Below are 18,435 nucleotides of genomic sequence, written 5' to 3' on the forward strand. Positions count from 1 at the left end.
ATTCTGAGAAGCCATCATTTTTTCCAAGTAAGAAGAAATTCTGGAATCTCAGGCTAGTAGAGGATGTCAGGTCATTCAAATACAATGCAGAACTTTGGAGACCAAAATGTCACTCTGTATTACAGCGCAAGGTCTATCCTGCAGATAATTTATTGTGATCTGATATTTACGATGGGAGAAAATTATAAAGTCACTGGAGTGTGGGTGAGTCTACAGAATGTTGTGATTCTGCAATCAAAAGGCTGGGATATCCACTCAGGAGAACAATGCTAAGTTCTATAATGGCCACAGTAAAACACGGATTAACCTTTCTGAAAAAGCAGAAATCCCTTGCATACAGAATCCCTTGCATAAATGTTCATCCACTTGGATTTTTGTATCACAATTTGTTTCCCATTTGCAAATTAGGTTAAAGAGGAACTGTCGCGAAAATCTTAAAATTTAAAACACATACAAATAAGAAGTACATTTCTCCTTGAGTAAAATGAGTCAAAAATTACTTTTCACCTACTGTATGTTGCTGTCACTTACAGTAGGTAGTAGAAATCTGACATTACCGACAGGTTTTGAGCTAGTCCATCTCTCCATATGGGATTCTCAGCATGGCCTTTATTCTTCATAAAGACATTCCCTGAAAAAGATTTATACAAAGATGCTGGCCAGCCTCCCTGCTTGCTGCACACTATTTTAGCAGTTAGATGGAGCAACTGCCATTCACTAAGTGCTTTTAAAAATAAAGAAAACCCTGAGAACCCCCCTACGAGAAGATGGGCTAGTCCAAAATCTGTTGGTAATGTCAGATTTCTACTACTTACTGTAAATGACAGCAACATAGGAGAAAAGTAATGTATGGCTCATTTTACTCTGGGAAAAATGTACTTCTTATTTGTATGTGTTTTAATTTTTAAGATTTTTGCGACAGTTCCTCTTTAAAGGGAACCAGAGACGAAGGGTAGTTGAAAAATGAATAAAGATGTTATACATACCTGGGGCTTCCTCCAGCCCCATAAGCATGGATCGCTCCCACGCCGCCATCCTCCGCTGCCTCTATCGCCAGTATCAGGTCCCATCACTTCCGCTGTATGCGACCAGTTGTACGCATGCGCAGGGGCTCCCTCTGGCTCTGTACGCATGCGCCTGCGCAGTACAGAGGGATTGAACTGCACTTGCGTCGACTGGCCGAAATGACAGGACCCAGTACCGGTGGACAGAGGCACCGGAGGACGGCGGTGTGGGAGCGATTCAGGCTTATGGGGCTGGAGGAAGCCCCAGGTATGTATAAATTTAGTATCTTCTTCCTCTCTGGGTCTCTTTTAGTATCTTCTTCCTCTCTGGGTCTCTTTAAAGAGTGGGCACAAGCTGCAGGATCCAGATGTGAAAAGTGGCTAGAGACTTGTGCCAAAGGGACATACAGCAGAGTTTCCAGCTAAAGGTGACAGCACCCATGCCTGTGCAAGCACCAAATTCTGGTTTAGGGCCGGCTCACACTTGTTTAAAAAATGCACCGGGAAGTTTTTTAAGGTCCGCTCAGCAGAAGAAGCAGATCCTAATGTTAAAAATAGGATATGCTTCCACTTGTTAAAAAAAAAAAAAAAACCAAAAAAAACATCCATTTGTCGGGTTGCGGTAAATGGAGCAGAAAGCCTGAATTTTGTACATTTTTCCAGACCGACTGAAAAAATGTATGCGATGAAAGCCTATGAAAATGGACAGTGTCAATTCTCACTAGGCTAGTCACCGTGTCCACTTTGCCCACTTTGATAGCTGCCATGATGTAAATACTCACGTGTCTCCACAGTTCCAATGCTGCTGAAGCAGATTGGTGGCCGGTAGAAGCCACCACATTGGGCTGCAAAAAACCAATGGGAAAACTCAGCAGCAGGGAGAATTCTTATTCATTCATGAAGGACCAATAAAAATGTTCCATGTTGCTAGGTAGAATTAGTCCATTGTCTCCTATGCGGAACTCCATGCCCCTACCGGCCTCTGGGCTGTGTACCGAGAGACCTAGTGGCTGCGCGACACGTGAGTAGCAATCGCGATCAAAGCGGACAGGTGTATACAGAACAGAAGGCACTGATTATGCAAGCAGATGCAAAATGGGCAGCACGCATCCGCTTAGCATGAACCAGCCCACTGTTAAATAAATAAACCTTTACGTTACAATAAAATACTCTATTCCTTGAAATGTTATAAACATAGTTTAAACTATTTAGCAAAAAAAACAACTCCATTGTGTAATATTACCTAATGCTAAGCTATTGTGGGTAGGAGAGTTTACTGTACCTCTGAATTTTTGTTCTATATGTGGCCATTGGCTTGCTAGCCTTTACCACACTACAGCTCACAGAAGTGTAAATAAGGAAGACTATCATGAAGACTAACAGTGAAATTAGGATTTTTGTGTTTTGTTAGAAGCATATCAAGCTGCCAATCAGCAATAATAATAATCAGACAGGATGACTAAAGAGATACCGTTTTAACTATTTCCATCACTAAAAGGAAATTAAATAAAAGTTAAGAATTGCTGCATATAGTAACTTAATTGGCTTCTCATTTAAAAGCAATATTGCATTTTTAACCACTTGAGGACTGCAGGGCTAAACCCCCCTAGTGACCAGGCCATTTTTAGCTAAATTGGCCACTGCAGCTTTAAGGCCAAGCTGCAGGGCCGCACAACTCAGCACACAAGTGATCCCCCCCCTTTTCTCCCCACCAACAGAGCTCTCTGTTGGTGGGGTCTGATCGCTCCCCCCATGTTTATTTTTTTTTAAATAAATATTATTGTTAGGGGTTTTTTTTCTAAAATCCCCTGTTCCTTTAAATGTATTCCCTCCCTCCCTCCCTCCCCACAGCCGGCCAATTATGGTGATCGGCTGTCATAGGCTTCTGCCTATGAGAGCCGATCGCTCTCTTGTCCCCCATGGGGACAGCCGTGTCACACGGCTGTCCCCGGTGCAGCGCTGCTGCTCATCGCAGCGCTGCACCAAGTAAATAGACGGCGTGATCGCCGTCTAACAGTCTCCCGAGCGGCAATAGCCGCTCGGAGACTGAAGGCGGGGCGGAGCTCATGCTAAACAGAGCCCCAGGACTTTACGCCAATTGGCGTTAGGCGGTCCTGGGGCTGCCGCCGCGGCCACGCCTACTGGCGTGACGCGGGCGGCAGGAGGTTAAATCAAATATGAGTTCCTGTTGGCCCATGCCAAAACCGATGAAACAGTTCCAAGCAATCAGGCAGCTCGACAGGTGTCCAGTCTTTTGGCTACTGACATCTCGGCACAGTTTCAATGAATGCAAGGTATTGCATTAATGATCACAAAACTCAATGCATGATTTTGCATGACCCAACCCAACAATGAGCAAGGCCGCATTCACAAAATTTTCCATGCAATTTTCCACATGTCCAATTCTGCAATTTTTGAGGTTATGTCATTTGAATCCTTCTCAGAGATTTTACAGAGTACCCAGAAAGCTCATGGTGAACCAGAACTCCCAGGGGTGTGCAAGGGGCTAAACGAGACCGAAAAGCCAGAATGTGCTCGATTCACAAAGCGGTGCTAACCCAGTTAGAGACTTTAGGCATGATAACCATTGCACCACGCTGGTGAAAAGCCAGTTTAGGCGTGATGAGTTTAGGCGTGATAAGTTTAGGCATGATAAGTTTAGATACGTTTAGATTGCGCGCAAAGTCCCGCACGCAAAGCAGCGCCATTAAACTCTATGCAAAGTGCACCAGACTTGGCTAGCGCAAAACTTTTGATCAGCTGTGCACTGCGGTGCTAACCCAGTTGGTGCTTAAACTTATCACGCCTAAACTTATCACACCTAAACTTATCACGCCTAAACTTATCACACCTAAACTTATCATGCCTAAACTTATCACACCTAAACTTATCACACCTAAACTTATCATGCCTAAACTGAGTTTAGGCGTGATAAAGGGCTTTTCACCAGCGTGCTAACTGTTAGCACCGCTTTGTGAATCAGGCCCAAGATATTTACAATTATTCAGGTTAGAGTGAGCTCAGAGATTTTGTGTTTTTGTGCATGTTTTTTATGTAGAATGCACCTCTTTTTTTTGCATACCAATGTAATTAATGTACATAAGAATATATCTTGTTAACTTCAAAATCAAATGCAATTTTCACAAAACAAATTATATTTGTAAATGCTATTTATCTGCATTTCCATGACTTACATTAAATGCAAATTGCACATCACACACAGAAAAAAAGCAACACTGAAATGTGACTCCAGAAAAATTGCAAATGCAATGCCATTGAAATACATTAGATGTGTGAATGTGAAGCATGCAAATTCTGATTATGTTCTGATTCTGTTTAAATGGGGCCGTACATGGCTACAACTTGTATAAAGAATTGACTTCTTACACAGATCAGTGCAAAATAAAAAATAAAAAGTTGATATAATAAGCAGAACACATTCAGTATTTTCGTTTTAACAATAGAACCTTTCCCATGTTCCTGCTAATCTCTTATTTCAAATTACATGAAGAATAACACTGAAAGCAACACACGTTACACTGTGCTGACTAGACTTCCACTAATAAAAGGTAAATGTTGTATAAACTTCCACTCTGATGCAAATGAACTTCGCCGCAAGGATAGTCAGGCAGTTACTTTTTCCATAGATAGAAAGCAAAGCAGCAAAACATACTGTATCACTTGTTAAAAGGTCCTTAATGTGTGAGTGACATAGGAAACTGGGTTAATTTCTCAAGATGGCAGTCTTGTGGTGAAAATGTATTCAAGAGAAAGAGAAACATGACATAGTACAGGCTTGCAGACATAAATAATCCACAGACGGTAGTATGAGACAGCTAAGATGTTAGCTGTAGGACAAGGTAGCAAACACCTTGCTTCAGTGGTTGTGATGGGTATTGTATTTCAGGCTGGAAATATCACCAGTCTCTCTACTTCCTCATTGGTGAAATACTGGCTTTCGAGCTTGACTCAAGGTACAAGTGTCTTTCCACTTCGTTTCACTCATTTAGGCACCCAGTGACAGAGCTTGTTCATATCTGTGTATAAATTCCTTGAAAGCAAGAAGTTTAGAATCAGGATAATACCATGTATTGGCTAACTTAAAAATGTTTTAACCTTCCTGGCGGTAAGCCCGAACTGAGTTCGGGCTATGCCGCCGGAAGGCACCGCTCAGGCCCCGCTGGGCCGATTTGCATAATTTTTTTTTTGCTGCACGCAGCTAGCACTTTGCTAGCTGCGTGCAGTGCCCGATCGCCGCCGCTACCCGCCGATCCGGCGCAATTCCTCTCGCCGCGGCCGCCCCCCCCCCCCCCAGACCCCGTGCGCTGCCTGGCCAATCAGTGCCAGGCAGCGCTATGGGGCAGATCGGAGTCCCCTCTGACGTCACGACGTCGATGACGTCGGTGACGTCATCCCGCCCGTCGCCATGGCGACGGGGGAAGCCCTCCAGGAGATCCCGTTCTTTGAACGGGATCTCCGGATCTCCGATCGCCGGCGGCGATCGGAGGGGCTGGGGGGATGCCGCTGAGCAGTGGCTATCATGTAGCGAGACTTTGTCTCGCTACATGAAAAAAAAAAAAAAACATTTAAAAAAAAAGATTTGCTGCCCCCTGGCGATTTTTTTGCAAACCGCCAGGAGGGTTAAGTTAGCCAATAAATAGTATCATCCTGATTCTAAACTTCTTGCTTTTACTTATGGCTAACACGGTACAATACTCTACTGCTACTAAATTCTTTGAGTGGCTGAAGTCATGTATAGTGGTTTGCAAAAGTATTCGGCCCCCTTGAAGTTTTTCACATTTTTTCATATTACTGCCACAAACATGAATCAATTTTATTGGAATTCCACATGAAAGACCAATAAAAAGTGGTGTACATGTGAGAAATGAAATGAAAATCCTACATGATTCCAAACATTAAAAAAAAATAACTGCAAAGTGGGGTGTGCGTAATTATTCAGCCCCCTGAGTCAATACTTTGTAGAACCACCTTTTGCTGCAATTACAGCTGCCAGTCTTTTAGCGTATGTCTCTACCAGATTTGCACATCTAGAGACTGAAATCCTTGTCCATTCTTCTTTGCAAAACAGCTCCAGCTCAGTCAGATTAGATGGAGAGCGTTTGTGAACAGCAGTTTTCAGATCTTGCCACAGATTCTTGATTGGATTTGGATCTGGACTTTGACTGGGCCATTCTAACACATGGATATGTTAGTTTTAAACCATTCCATTTTTGCACTGGCTTTATGTTTAGGGTCGTTGTCCTGCTGGAAGGTGAACCTCCGCCCCAGTCTCAAGTCTTTTGCAGACTGCAAGAGGTTTTCTTCCAAGATTGCCCTGTATTTGGCTCCATCCATCTATTCATCAACTCTGACCAGCTTCCCTGTCCCTGCTGAAGAGAAGCACCCCCAGAGCATGATGCTGCCACCACCATATTTGACAGTGGGGATCTTGTGTTCAGAGTGATGTGCAGTGTTAGTTTTCCGCCACACATAGCGTTTTGCATTTTGGCCCAAAAGTTCCATTTTGGTCTCATCTGACCAGAGCACCTTCTTCCACATGTTTGCTGTGTCCCCCACATGGCTCGTGGCAAACTGCAAACAGGACTTCTTATGCCTTTCTGTTAACAATGGCTTTCTTCTTGCCACTCTTCCATAAAGGCCAACTTTGTGTAGTGCACGACTAATAGGTGTCCTATGGACAGATTCCCCCACCTGAGCTGTAGATCTCTGCAGCTCGTCCAGAGTCACCATGGGCCTCTTGACTGCATTTCTGATCAGTGATCTCCTTGTTCGGCCTGTGTGTTTAGGTGGACGGCCTTGTCTTGGTAGGTTTACAGTTGGGCCATACGCCTTCCATTTCTGAATGATCGCTTGAACAGTGCTCCGTGGGATGTTCACGGCTTTGGAAATCTTTTTGTAGCCTAAGACTACTTTAAATTTCTCAATGACTTTATCCCTGATCTGTCTGGTGTGTTCTTTGTATAAATTGATGTTGAATTGGTATTATACCCCAGTGGTTCTACATAGGTTATTTCCAACGTTCTCAGAACTGTGCTGGCGGGATTGTGGTACTCCAGGGTGCTAAGCTCACATATTTTGGTCCTGTCAGTATATTCAGCCTTTTTGGCAATCCATCAGTGACCTGATTACTAAGGTCATTAGGAAAAATGTTCATTTAGATCCATGGGTCTATGTTTTGGGTAAATCTCCCCCAGGTCACACACGCTGAAAATGTTAAACCACATTTTAACTGCTGCACGTATGCAAATTTCGAGTAAATGGAAAGATAGACCCCCCCCCCCCCCCCCGCCCCACCCTAGAGGAGGTCATTATTCATATTCGTCGGATCCGGATATAAGAATATTTGTCATCATTGGTTAATGAATCCGCGGGACAATTTCATAAGATCTGGGATTTTTGGGACATTAACTATAATTTATCGTCTACATCATGATTCTCTTTTGCCTTGATCTTGTCCGATGCTGCTGCTAATATAATAATATACGTACCATGTGAAGGGTATCTGTTAATTCATCATTATAGCTAATATATATACTTTGTAGCGACTTCATAGTACTGTAAGAGAAGGAGGTTTGTTTGTGTCTATTTTGTGCAGCATGCTTTATTATGTTCCAATTTTGGTAAGATCTTTTATTGTATCTGAACGCTGATGTTAATTTTCTTCCTCTCTCTTATTTGCATATTATTTACATTACCAATGTGCATATAACTTTTGTATTGTGAACCTCTTAATAAAAATTGAGTTACAAAAAGGAAGTACCTGATCAGAGTACCTCCTGCAGTGCAGGCTTCCATTGTTGTGTACAGCAATCTTCACATAGTCTGTGCCACAACCCCCTTATAGTATCAGTAGCAGTAGCTGCCCCATTCACCTGTTACTAACACCTTCAGGTCATGAGACCAAATGTTTAATTTGTGTCAAAACCTGTTTTGACACAAATTTAACAGTTGGATACTTTTCTTACTTAGCCATCAGATGGAATCATTAGAACTGTTCTACACTTTGATTTTAAATGTTTGTGCATACATCCAGATTTACATTTGTCTTCATCCATTCTAAAATACTAATCTTACCACCAGCATTCAGTGCGCACATCCTTTCTGTTTCTTGCTCTCCTGCTATTGGAAGTTCTCTTTAATATGCTACTTTAAAGCTAATGTAAGCTACAAAAAACTCAAAAAAAACAGATACTTACCTAAGGATAGGGAAGGCTCTGGGTCCTATAAAGCCTTCCAGCTCCTCTTACAGTCCCCTCGTTTCAGCGATGTCATCGCCATTTGAACCCCCTGATGCGGGAGGCTTCTGAAGTTTTTAGGAGCCTGAGTGCTCCCAAAGACGGCCAGCTCCATACTGCGCATGTGTGACAGGGCAAGAGAGCACGCTAGCGCAGTAAAGAGTCGCCCGTCTTTGGGAGCCCTCAGAGGCTTCCCGCAGTGACACAGAGCGGTATTTGACCGATCGGTTGGGTATTGCAACCGGGGCTGACAGCGCTGGAATGAGGGGACTGTGAGAGGAGTGGGTAGGCTCTATAGGACCTAGAGCTATTCCTCTCTATAGGTATCTGTTTTGTTTTTGTTTGTTTTTTTGGGGGGTTTACACTTTAACTGCAATTAACTGTAGTTCACGCCTACAATGAAGGAAAGCTGCTGAAAAGTTGCATGGCATAAAAAAAAATGTTTGCTGAGGAACTCACAAAGAGACAAAACTGAACCATTCATTAGCGCAGAAAAAGTGGGATCAGCGCATCACCAGGCCGCCTCTGAATGGCCTCAGCTCAGAGATGCGCTGAGCCCCCCCAGGAACTACGAACGCACCTTGAACCAAACAGAGGCTCTGCATATACACCAAAGAAAAACTAACAAGTGGGAGCAGCTGACCAGAATTCATTAGGTTCGAACGCATTTTGTGCTGACTTTATCAAGTCTGTGAGACGCATATTATCCAAACACAGCTGGGCTGAATAGAGCAAACCACATGGGAAGAGGAGATCATTTTCCCAAATCTATATTATGGGTGAAACATGCTTAGCATTCAGATGTTCAGGAGGGCTCGGAATGGCCGGAGACGTGGAAATGTTCACCTCATCACAGCTAAGCCTTGAGTGGGATAAGAGTTTTCTTAGGGATTTAAGTGCCGGTGTGTGATGAGAGTTTTTCTGTTTAGACAAAATTTACAAGAACATTCAAATCTTAATGGTGTGGTGTACCACCAGCGCACCACTAATACAAAACACAAATATCCCTGGATTCTTTCATCTTTCATGTGTCGAGAGATTACTGACAGTCTACCCGTATATCTATAACAAATGCCAAGTACAACTTTTCTGTAATCATCGTGAAACACTCCCTTGTCTTCTCAGTTTAAGTGTACGCAGTGTAGTGAAAATCCATGCTCTACCCACAGCAAGCCCTTAATTGGAAGAGTTTAAAAGCAACAGCTAAAGAAGAGCCTCTTGGGCTCTAGGTTTAGCATCCCACCCATCCAACAGGGCTCAACTCTGCAGGAAGCAATCTAGCAAGAGATGCAGGCTATTAAAAAGAATGTTCTTTTTTCACTGTGGCTTTAGTATTAATTACATTTATAATGTATTTTTACAAACTTTGATTCCGATTTTTTTTTACATTTCACTAATGAAAATATGATATGTATTTTGGGTCCCACCTGCTGGTTGAATTGACAATCTTTGTAAATTCAAGAAAGGTCTTCTTTTACTGCTGTGGGACCTAATTTTCACTCAGGTAACTGAAGACTTGGCTTTTGTCATGTCAGATAAATGTTTACAGCAACATCAAAGAAAGACTTATTTTTCAAAAAGAAATAAACCATTTGTTTATAATATTTTGTGTCCTTTTAATTACAAAAATAAAATAAAACAACTGTGAAAATATAGTCTTCATAGCTAAAAAGAATAAACAAAATACTATAAAATACTTTACATTTTCTTTGCAAGATCTGAAAGTCATGGCCAAAAGTTCAAAGTGGACCTGAACTCAGAATGTCCTCTCTGCTCTAAAAGATACACATCAGCACAATAACCTTAAAAAAAACAAATGTCTTTGTTAAAAATCCTAAAATAAATCTGCACTGTTCCTACTTTCTATCTAAATACATACAGGGTGCATTTCTCTCTGTTTTCCTTCTGTCCCGTGCTAGAGTTCAGGTCAACTTTAAGCCAAATTATATATCATTGCTACAAATTTGGCATTAATATGTTTCAGCGATACCCTTTTTTTTTTTAATTTATAATTTTTTTATTTTTTTATTTTTTTGCAGTATAACATTTTTGTTATTTTTTCCATCTCAATTTGTAGCCAGCTAGCAATTTCCAATACAAGCTGAAACTATACTTGTTTTCTAGCCTGGAGTCTCTGCATTATGTGTTTCAGTAAAGCCCACATATTTCCTTTTCCAGTATGAGTAATCAGCTGCACAACCTCTTATTTTAGTTAGTTAGTTATTTTTCACATCTATGCTGTGAGCAACTTTGACTTTCCCCAGTTGACAGTATCAGTGTCTGAATAGGTTTTGGGAAGGTAAGTGAAGTAAGAGTAAAAGGTGAATATCTAATGAAGTGCTGAATCTGCTTATCAGTGGTTTTAGTCCGTCCAGAGAATACTTTTTGTAAGCTTTTTATGCATCTTGAAGGATACCCATACCCCAGGAAAAGCAGCAGGGGCCCACGGCTGATGAGAATAAAGGCCTGTACCCATTGGCGATTTTCACGATTATTCTGGCAACTGGCGATTTTTGAGTGACGAGCAATCATTTCCGCAATGTGGGTACAGTGATGCGATTACACGATTGATGTTTTAGGATATGTGGCGATAACACCCGAGACGGAACGTGATGGTTGAGCTTTCTTGTTTCTTCAACAGCAAATGGAGAAGCCCCAAAACAATAAAATTGTTAAAAATTGTTTTAAACAGGAGATAGGTGTTGGTTTACCTTCTATAAAGTCCTCAATAACAAGCCCTTCTTGACGAAAGTCAGTTATTTAAGCACAAAAACAACAATGCATTTGAAGGGATCGCACACACTTCCTTGTGTCAATAAAGCGTGTTTAGCGGCCAGAATTAGTCCGGTATCCTGTCCCAGAGGCACTTGTACCAGAGTAATTCTTGGCACTGTTTTTAGTGGGGACAGGCAACTCCCATATGAGCTTTTAGTGGTTGTTCATATTGGAAACCCTGGTTTATGAGTGGGGGGGGGGTAACTTAAAATCACTGGGCCCCCCTGCAAATGTTTGGATGGGACACCCCCCCCCCCCCTCGCTTTCTGCACAGGTAAACTGAGAACCAATGTTATTTAATTGGCTAGTGCACACTTGAATGCGTTTGCCCCAATTAGATAAAAACAGACAGCAGTGAAGTACTGCACGCATTTTCTCTATCAATTACATTAGCTTCTGTGATAGAGAATGCATGTTTTCCCACATACAGACACACATGGTGTACAGAAAAATGACAGACAAGTGTGACCCATCCTAAGTTTCATATTACATTTACTCTTTCCACCTCTGATGGAGCAGAACTGGCTCTGCAGACTTCTCGCCAGCATCAATACAGCACACAGCACTTGGAGAGAGAAAGAGAGGTTGGGGCAGTGCTCTGTGCACAAGACTCTGCTGCACAATGAATAGGGACTACCTACAAATCTTTGTATGATTCCTTATCAGTGCTGAACATATGCAGTCATTAGACCAATTGTGCAGAGAACAAAAAGCGTTTTCTCTCCACGCCTTTAATTGTCAGTCTCTCCAGCGGACACCTGTGGCACTCTGAGTAGGAACAGTCTACAAATCTCTCTCTACTGAGCAGATGCAGTCATTAGAACAATTGTGCAGCAGGCAGAAAGCTTGTTCTCTCTGCATTCTTACTTGTCGGTCTCTCAGCACAGGGAAAAGAAACCTCTAACCCACGGGCCCCCTGCGGCTTCTTCTTCTACCATGCCCCTCGCAGTTGCATCCCTTGCATCCGGATTATTACGCCACTGTTGATGAGTACCCTTACATTTCAACTGCTTAACACAGACTGACTGCACTATACTTGGCTTCTGGTGAACCTCGTATTGGTTTGTTTATATGAGGATTTTCTACTAGAGTCCCTCTTTAAGTCTCCATGACAAGGCTTACATATTTGGAACTGAGTATAGTTGACCTTCTGAAAGACACTTTTATTCAGATAAACTGCATCAAGGGATGCACAGTTTTAGTGTTTTTTAGGCAATGGACATGAACATTTAAATACTGACTAACTCTAAACAGAAGTTAATGAAAAGCATGATTTCTGGATCTGTGAACTTAGGGTTGCTCTTTATATGTTCTTCAGAAATAGTTTAAAATGATTCATTCATGTAGTGAACTTAAGTTACTGCCTAGGATTGCATTAATTACCTAAAAAAACAGAACGAGAAGATGGAAAAAATATGCAAGTGCAAATTATGTCTCAGAACTATGAATATCTTGTTAATTTTCCTATCTCTGGTTTTCATCTCCACAAAAGGTGGCACCTCTTGTATGATGCTTGTAACTTGACCAGTTGGCATCTCTTCACGTTTTGCCTAGAGACTATATTTTATCTGCAAATTTCAAAAACTATGTAAATTATGATGAAATGTACACAACATAACATAGAAAGAGAGAGAGAATTTGCTTGAAGCTCACATCTGTGTCTGGACGTGTCAAGACTGCTTCAGCTGTTGGCCTTCCCTGGCCTTGCAGCCCTCATTTTCAGTCTGCTTCCAGTCAAAGTGCTTACTTTGGGTGCTGATTTCATTTTTTTTATCTGTTCAAATAAAACCCATGACCAAAAAAAACAAGACAGACGTGATCCATCAACAATTGTTACATTAAAAGTAACCTCAGGGACCAACGCCATCTTTGATTCTTCTGAGCTACTGGAGAGCATGAAGGAACTGGCAGCAAAGTGATGTCAAGATCAAATGAAGCTCTGAGATCTTTTGAAGGGGTCATGAATTCAGTCATAAGTAATTTGCTTTCTTCATACAGCAGATACCCATCCTAAATCAGTTTCTGCAGAACCAAATGTAAAATGCAAAAAGGGAACTCGACTCCTCCTAGGATCCATTGCTTCAATCCTGAGTATTAGTATTTCAAAGGGGGGGGGAGGTGTGGGGTCCTTTAAGCATATCTGGTGGACATGTCCAGTGGCTACCTGGTTTTGGGATAGAGTGGTGCGGATTATCAATAAGGTAAATGGTTCCTCCATTGAAAACCCTGACCCTGCAATTCTCTTTCTGGGCAATTAGCCAAAACAAACTAACTAAATTTCCAGTACACTGCCTTATCCTTACTGCGAAGGTACACTTGCCTTCTCAGTGGAAGGTGGGGTCTTTAGAAGACTTGAGATTTGTGGATACAGTATGTAAACAGCGAGGGGTTACATTTAATGGCCTGTTTTACCTGATTCTGGCTATAGCGCACTCCCCCCCCCCCCCCCCCCCCATCTGGCATGATAGAAGAAAGCTGAGTTTGCTTTTTAGCCTGTTCATAGTACTTTAATTTGAATTCTCAATTTATGTGAGTTTGGCTGGCACCTGTAGGAAACGGGAAGAGTTTCAGCAGGGGGTGGCCATAAATATGTTAAGCTTTCTTTTGTTTGATATAGCCTAGTTGATTCTTTTGTGATTTGAAGCAGTAGAAGAACAGCATAATCAGTAGTATATTCCTATATGTGCCTTAAAATTGTATATGAAACTTTGCTTTTGGCCTGTACCTGCTGACTTATTTCTATAGTCGTTTTGGCTATTGACACTGTTTTGATGACACACAGGTCTACTGTTTTTACTGTTTCACTCACTAATAAAAACTTTTAAAAACTAAAATGCAAAAAGGGAACAGTGCTTCTGTGTGACAACCATTCGCATTGCCAAAAGAAGTGGAATTCTCAGAAATCAAAGTATAAGGCCCCATTCACACTTGCGTTTTGGCAAGTAAATGGACCGGATCCTGATCGGATCCTGACCTGATCCTGATCAGAACCGTACGGTTCCGATCCAGATCCGATCTGGATCCGGTCCGTTTGCATCAGGCATGCATCAGGCTGCCATCCGGATCCGTGGGCAAAAAATAGCGAAATTTTAAGAAAAAAATGTTGGGGTCAGCAGAAGGTGCACCTGGTGCACCTGTAGAATCAGGTTCCTCCGCTGTAGGCCTCACCTCCACCTCCGACATTCTGCCAAACAGCTCCAGCACGTCTGTCCCTGCTGCTCCACTCCAGACATGCTTGGCCCATGTGTCCCCATCTGAAATGGCCGCTTGGGACGCATGGGAAGTGGGGTAGAACGTCAGGTTTTTGTAGGTAGTGTGTTCTGTGCCTTCCGTTTCCCATTGGTTTCTGTGTTCCAGATGGTGCTGTCAGGCTCAGGTCCAGCTCCGGTCCGGGTGCGTGGGCCGGAGATCCGGACCCAAAAAATAGCGCATGTTGGAAAAGAGTCCGGATCAGATCCGGCTCCGGTACGTACGGAACGGACACGTGTGAACGTCCGCATAGACTTTACATTGCTATGCGGAACGTACGTTCCGTTTGTACAGTATGCGGTCCGGATCAGATCCGGAAAATCCGGATAGCGAACGCTAATGTGAACCGGGCCTAAGTGCACTTTTGTTAAAATTAACTTATGCACACTTGATTCCTATCTGTGAAGAGGAGGTGTGCATTTCATGCTGCATATTGTCACTGACAGGGATGAAATGCAAACATCCTCCAACCCAACGTCATAACTGACTGGCCTCTGCATTACTACAGAATGAGCTATAACATGTCCAAGGAGGCTTACTAGGTGGCAGGGTGTGGGGCCAATGCAGGATGAGGTGTGGAATGAGCAGGATAGGACTTGGTCAAGTTTCCTGGGCTACAAAGTAACGAGTAGTGAGAACACACAGTTTCTCCATGAAAAAGGAACTGGTGCAGGAAACAAAGTCCACATATCCTGATGAATAATTACCAAATAAGTGTACTGACCACCTGAATCCATAGTCCAACTGAGCTGAGCGGGAGAGGAGGCGTGGTTTCTACCATTTACTGTGCTACTCCACGTCACTCCAAAACAATAGACAAATCAGGGGTAATTGTGTCAATTCAATCTACCTCCAAAAATTCAGGGAAAGAAAAGCAAATATTGAAAACAGTGCTCACACTACTACTGGGGACTTTAATAGCCAATACATATTCTCACATGCACATACTTTCATCTAATGGCATGAAGTAACCTTTGCAAAGGGACTTTGGGACAACAATTACAAATACTCATGGATGGGGCACAACAACCATGCCCGTTCTCTATTGCTAGGGGTTAAGGGATAGCAACCTCTGACATTTAAAACCCACAAAGGTGGTGTGCACACATAAAGTTACACCCCAGGTAGGGTAGTGGGACCACATTAAAACACAAATACCCTCAGAGGGAAACAAGCCTTTGTGTCTATGCAAAACCCAGTAACCCCCCTTCCCCCTTTCCCTACTCCTTTTGTGCAAGAGATGAGGCAATAACATAAAATATAATTACCGGGACATGTGCAAATGAAATTAATGAGAAATTAATGAGAGTAAAACCTTATGGACACAAACGCATTCGAATCAACACAGTACTAGATCCCAAATATTTCTAAAGTTTTTTTAAAGTGCACAAGTGTATAAATTCTGTGCTGCTAAAATTAGTGTGGGAATTTTTCAAACTTACATGTAATTATATTTTATGTCTTTATACCATTTCCTATTAATACCCCCTCTTTCCTTCCTTTACCCATTTGTACTAATGTGCTTTTATGGTTTTACTAGTGACCTGACCTTAGCCCGTTTAAAAAGGGACTCTAGGTCTGTCACCGGCGCATGTGCACGCCCATCGCGCACGCACACGCCAGCCCCTTCTGGCCCCATCCGCACATCATTCCCCCAGCTTGGTGTCTCTGCGTCCCTGCACATGTGCACAATTAAAAAAACACACACACAGGGACATGGAACACAGAGACACTTGCCTAATATTAGGTAGGATGGTGCTTTTATTGTTATTCTATTATGCTGGAAGCCTCTGAAGATGCGTTGTTTGCGTGAAATGGACATCCCCATCTGAACACTGCCCCAACAGCCTCATTTGTCTACGTATGTTTGCACAAAGTCTTTGTGTGTCATTTAACTAATGAAATGTTACTAAAAAAAAAGAAGCCAGTTGTTCATATGAATGCTGCTGAGCCAGGACTCATTTCTTCATACCTTTATAGTTGCTCTTTGATCCCGGAGAACACAGGTACCTGGAATGTCCTCATACTGCTGAAGCTTTAGTTAACGCTCAAGAGAAGTTGTAATAATACCATTGTGTCTGCTCTCTGTTCTACATTGTACTGTATATAATGAGAGTTAAGTTGTGTGTTTGCACTATCATTATACAATAAACATTAGTGAATTGGGCTCAGATTCCTCCGATTCTGGGACTGTCCTTGGAATTCAGAGGCCATAGGCAACTATACCTCTTGATAATGCACAGTACCATCCTTAAATTAATCTATGAATCAAGGGAGCAGAAATAAACTTCAATAAATTCTGCAGAGAACAGCACAATCACAAACAAAATTGAATTTGAAGTTCATAGTCTGAAGAAAACAGGATACAGCATGAGCCAGGACTTCCCAGAGTAGATATTTTAGATATTTTCTTTCCCACTTAGAATATGTGTAAAAAATATATTGCCTATAAATGACACTACCTCTGTCCAATATCAGAACAAATTTGCTGAAATTGTTTTTACACCCCCAAAGCTCGCAGTCAGATACAAGAATACTAAAAGGTTTGGCTGTAATATGATGCAAGGCTTTTATAAACATGTGTGCAAATCAGAACTGGACAACATAAAGCAGACAATGCAGACAAATAGCGATTTAGTGTGAATCGGAGGATGGTGGCGAATTCCCAGAATTTCATCCAATCTGGCTTTATGAGAACAGCAGTTGAAGCTTTCCAAAGACAGAGAGATGTTGCAGAAGAATGGAACGGCACTTGCCGTCGCATCTAATTTACTGTCTCGCCCTTTATGCTAGCAAGATGCGGGAAGAATCAGATCTTGGCAAAGGCTGTATATTGCTGGGGAGACATAAATAAGGGGAATGCTCTGTATTATTACGTCTTCTGGGACACTGACTGGGTGGAACTGTATTAAATACACCCATTTAATATGCAGAATTCAATTCACACATTGGAGAGATTGGTGATGGCAGGTGGGATGCTGGCTGTGTCACAGGCAGACATTACAGACTATTTAAAGTGAAATTGCATTTATATATTTGTTTAAAGCTATAAATATGTGTTGATGCTATTAAAGTCTTTTTACACAGTACTTTTAAAGATTTGTTTTCAATTTTCAGTCAGCTACAACCTTCCATAACTGACAGTTTGCTCAAGTTCATTTCCTTGCAACTACAACAGCAATGCTCTGTTATAGTTGGAGTACAGCTGTCCCCCAAATTCTCATCATCCTGCATGAATAAATAACGGTGCAGAGCAGGAGCCCTAGTTCTTCTTCTTCTTTATAAAGAAAAAAACAAAGCATTGTTACATGGATTACAAGGTGTGGGCCTTATCAGGAGGAATGCTGGGCGTGTACACTGGGCAGCTCTAAAATAAACACTGGACACACACTTTGCAGAATGCTTTGCAATAAACCTCACTGTATACATACAATCCGGCTCATTGGGGCAAAACGATTATGGTTAAGAAAAAAGCTGTTTGCCTTTAAAATTTTAAATGATCAGCAAACACGGTGCTCAATAAGACTATTGCAGAATTATCTAGCAGGAAATAGTTTGTGTCAATAATGAAACAAAAGTGGGTAATACTGACTTCATGAAATCATTATTTACAATCCTTCGGCCCAGAAACCATACAAAAAGATGATAATGCTTTATCTAAATATTCTATTTGAACAGGGAACGAAAAAAAAAAGAATTTGCTGAGGAAAAAAATGCATTCATAAAAAGGTTAATATGATAATGTGAATGTCTTTTGTCAAATAATGTACTTTTTACTTTTTCCATTTTAGTTATGGTGGTTAGTTAGTCGCTTTTTTCTGCATTTTCCCATGGTGTCATTGAAAGAGCATCTTAACACACCCCTAAGAAGAAAAAATGGTACAACCAGAGTGCACTGTGGCTATGCCTCAAACATACTGTAATGCACTACAAATCCCAGCTTGCAAATACAAACTTTGAAATCTCTGTGATTTTGAATATGTATATGACTTACACGGGAATCTTGATTAGGAATGGCCAATGAAATGCAAATGATTCTGAAGTTAGAACTGATGTTAATTATAATGCCAGTTTTAAGTAGCCATATGCAGCCTGAAAAAAAAATTCTGTGGTGGCCTTTGATTGGTTCAAGATGCATAAACTTAGCATCA

At 41.8% G+C, this 18,435-nt stretch overlaps 1 protein-coding gene across 23 annotated transcripts in view; it reads right to left on the minus strand.

Moving 5' to 3' along the window:
• The window catches only part of ERC2 (ELKS/RAB6-interacting/CAST family member 2), a 1,931,514-nt gene that overhangs the window by 736,923 nt on the left and 1,176,156 nt on the right, over positions 1–18,435 (minus strand). The window contains exon 19 of one of the 23 annotated variants that reach the window (XM_068253692.1): positions 17,061–17,120. The exons of the other annotated variants lie outside the window; for them this stretch is intronic. Within the exon in view, the coding sequence (XP_068109793.1) occupies positions 17,069–17,120 (52 nt within the window). The 3' untranslated portion in view covers positions 17,061–17,068. Of the gene's footprint in view, positions 1–17,060; positions 17,121–18,435 lie in introns of those variants that run through there. 23 annotated transcript variants of the gene reach the window in all.

This window comes from Hyperolius riggenbachi, chromosome 9, assembly GCF_040937935.1.
Source record: "Hyperolius riggenbachi isolate aHypRig1 chromosome 9, aHypRig1.pri, whole genome shotgun sequence".
In the NCBI taxonomy this organism is placed as follows: Eukaryota; Metazoa; Chordata; class Amphibia; order Anura; family Hyperoliidae; genus Hyperolius; species Hyperolius riggenbachi.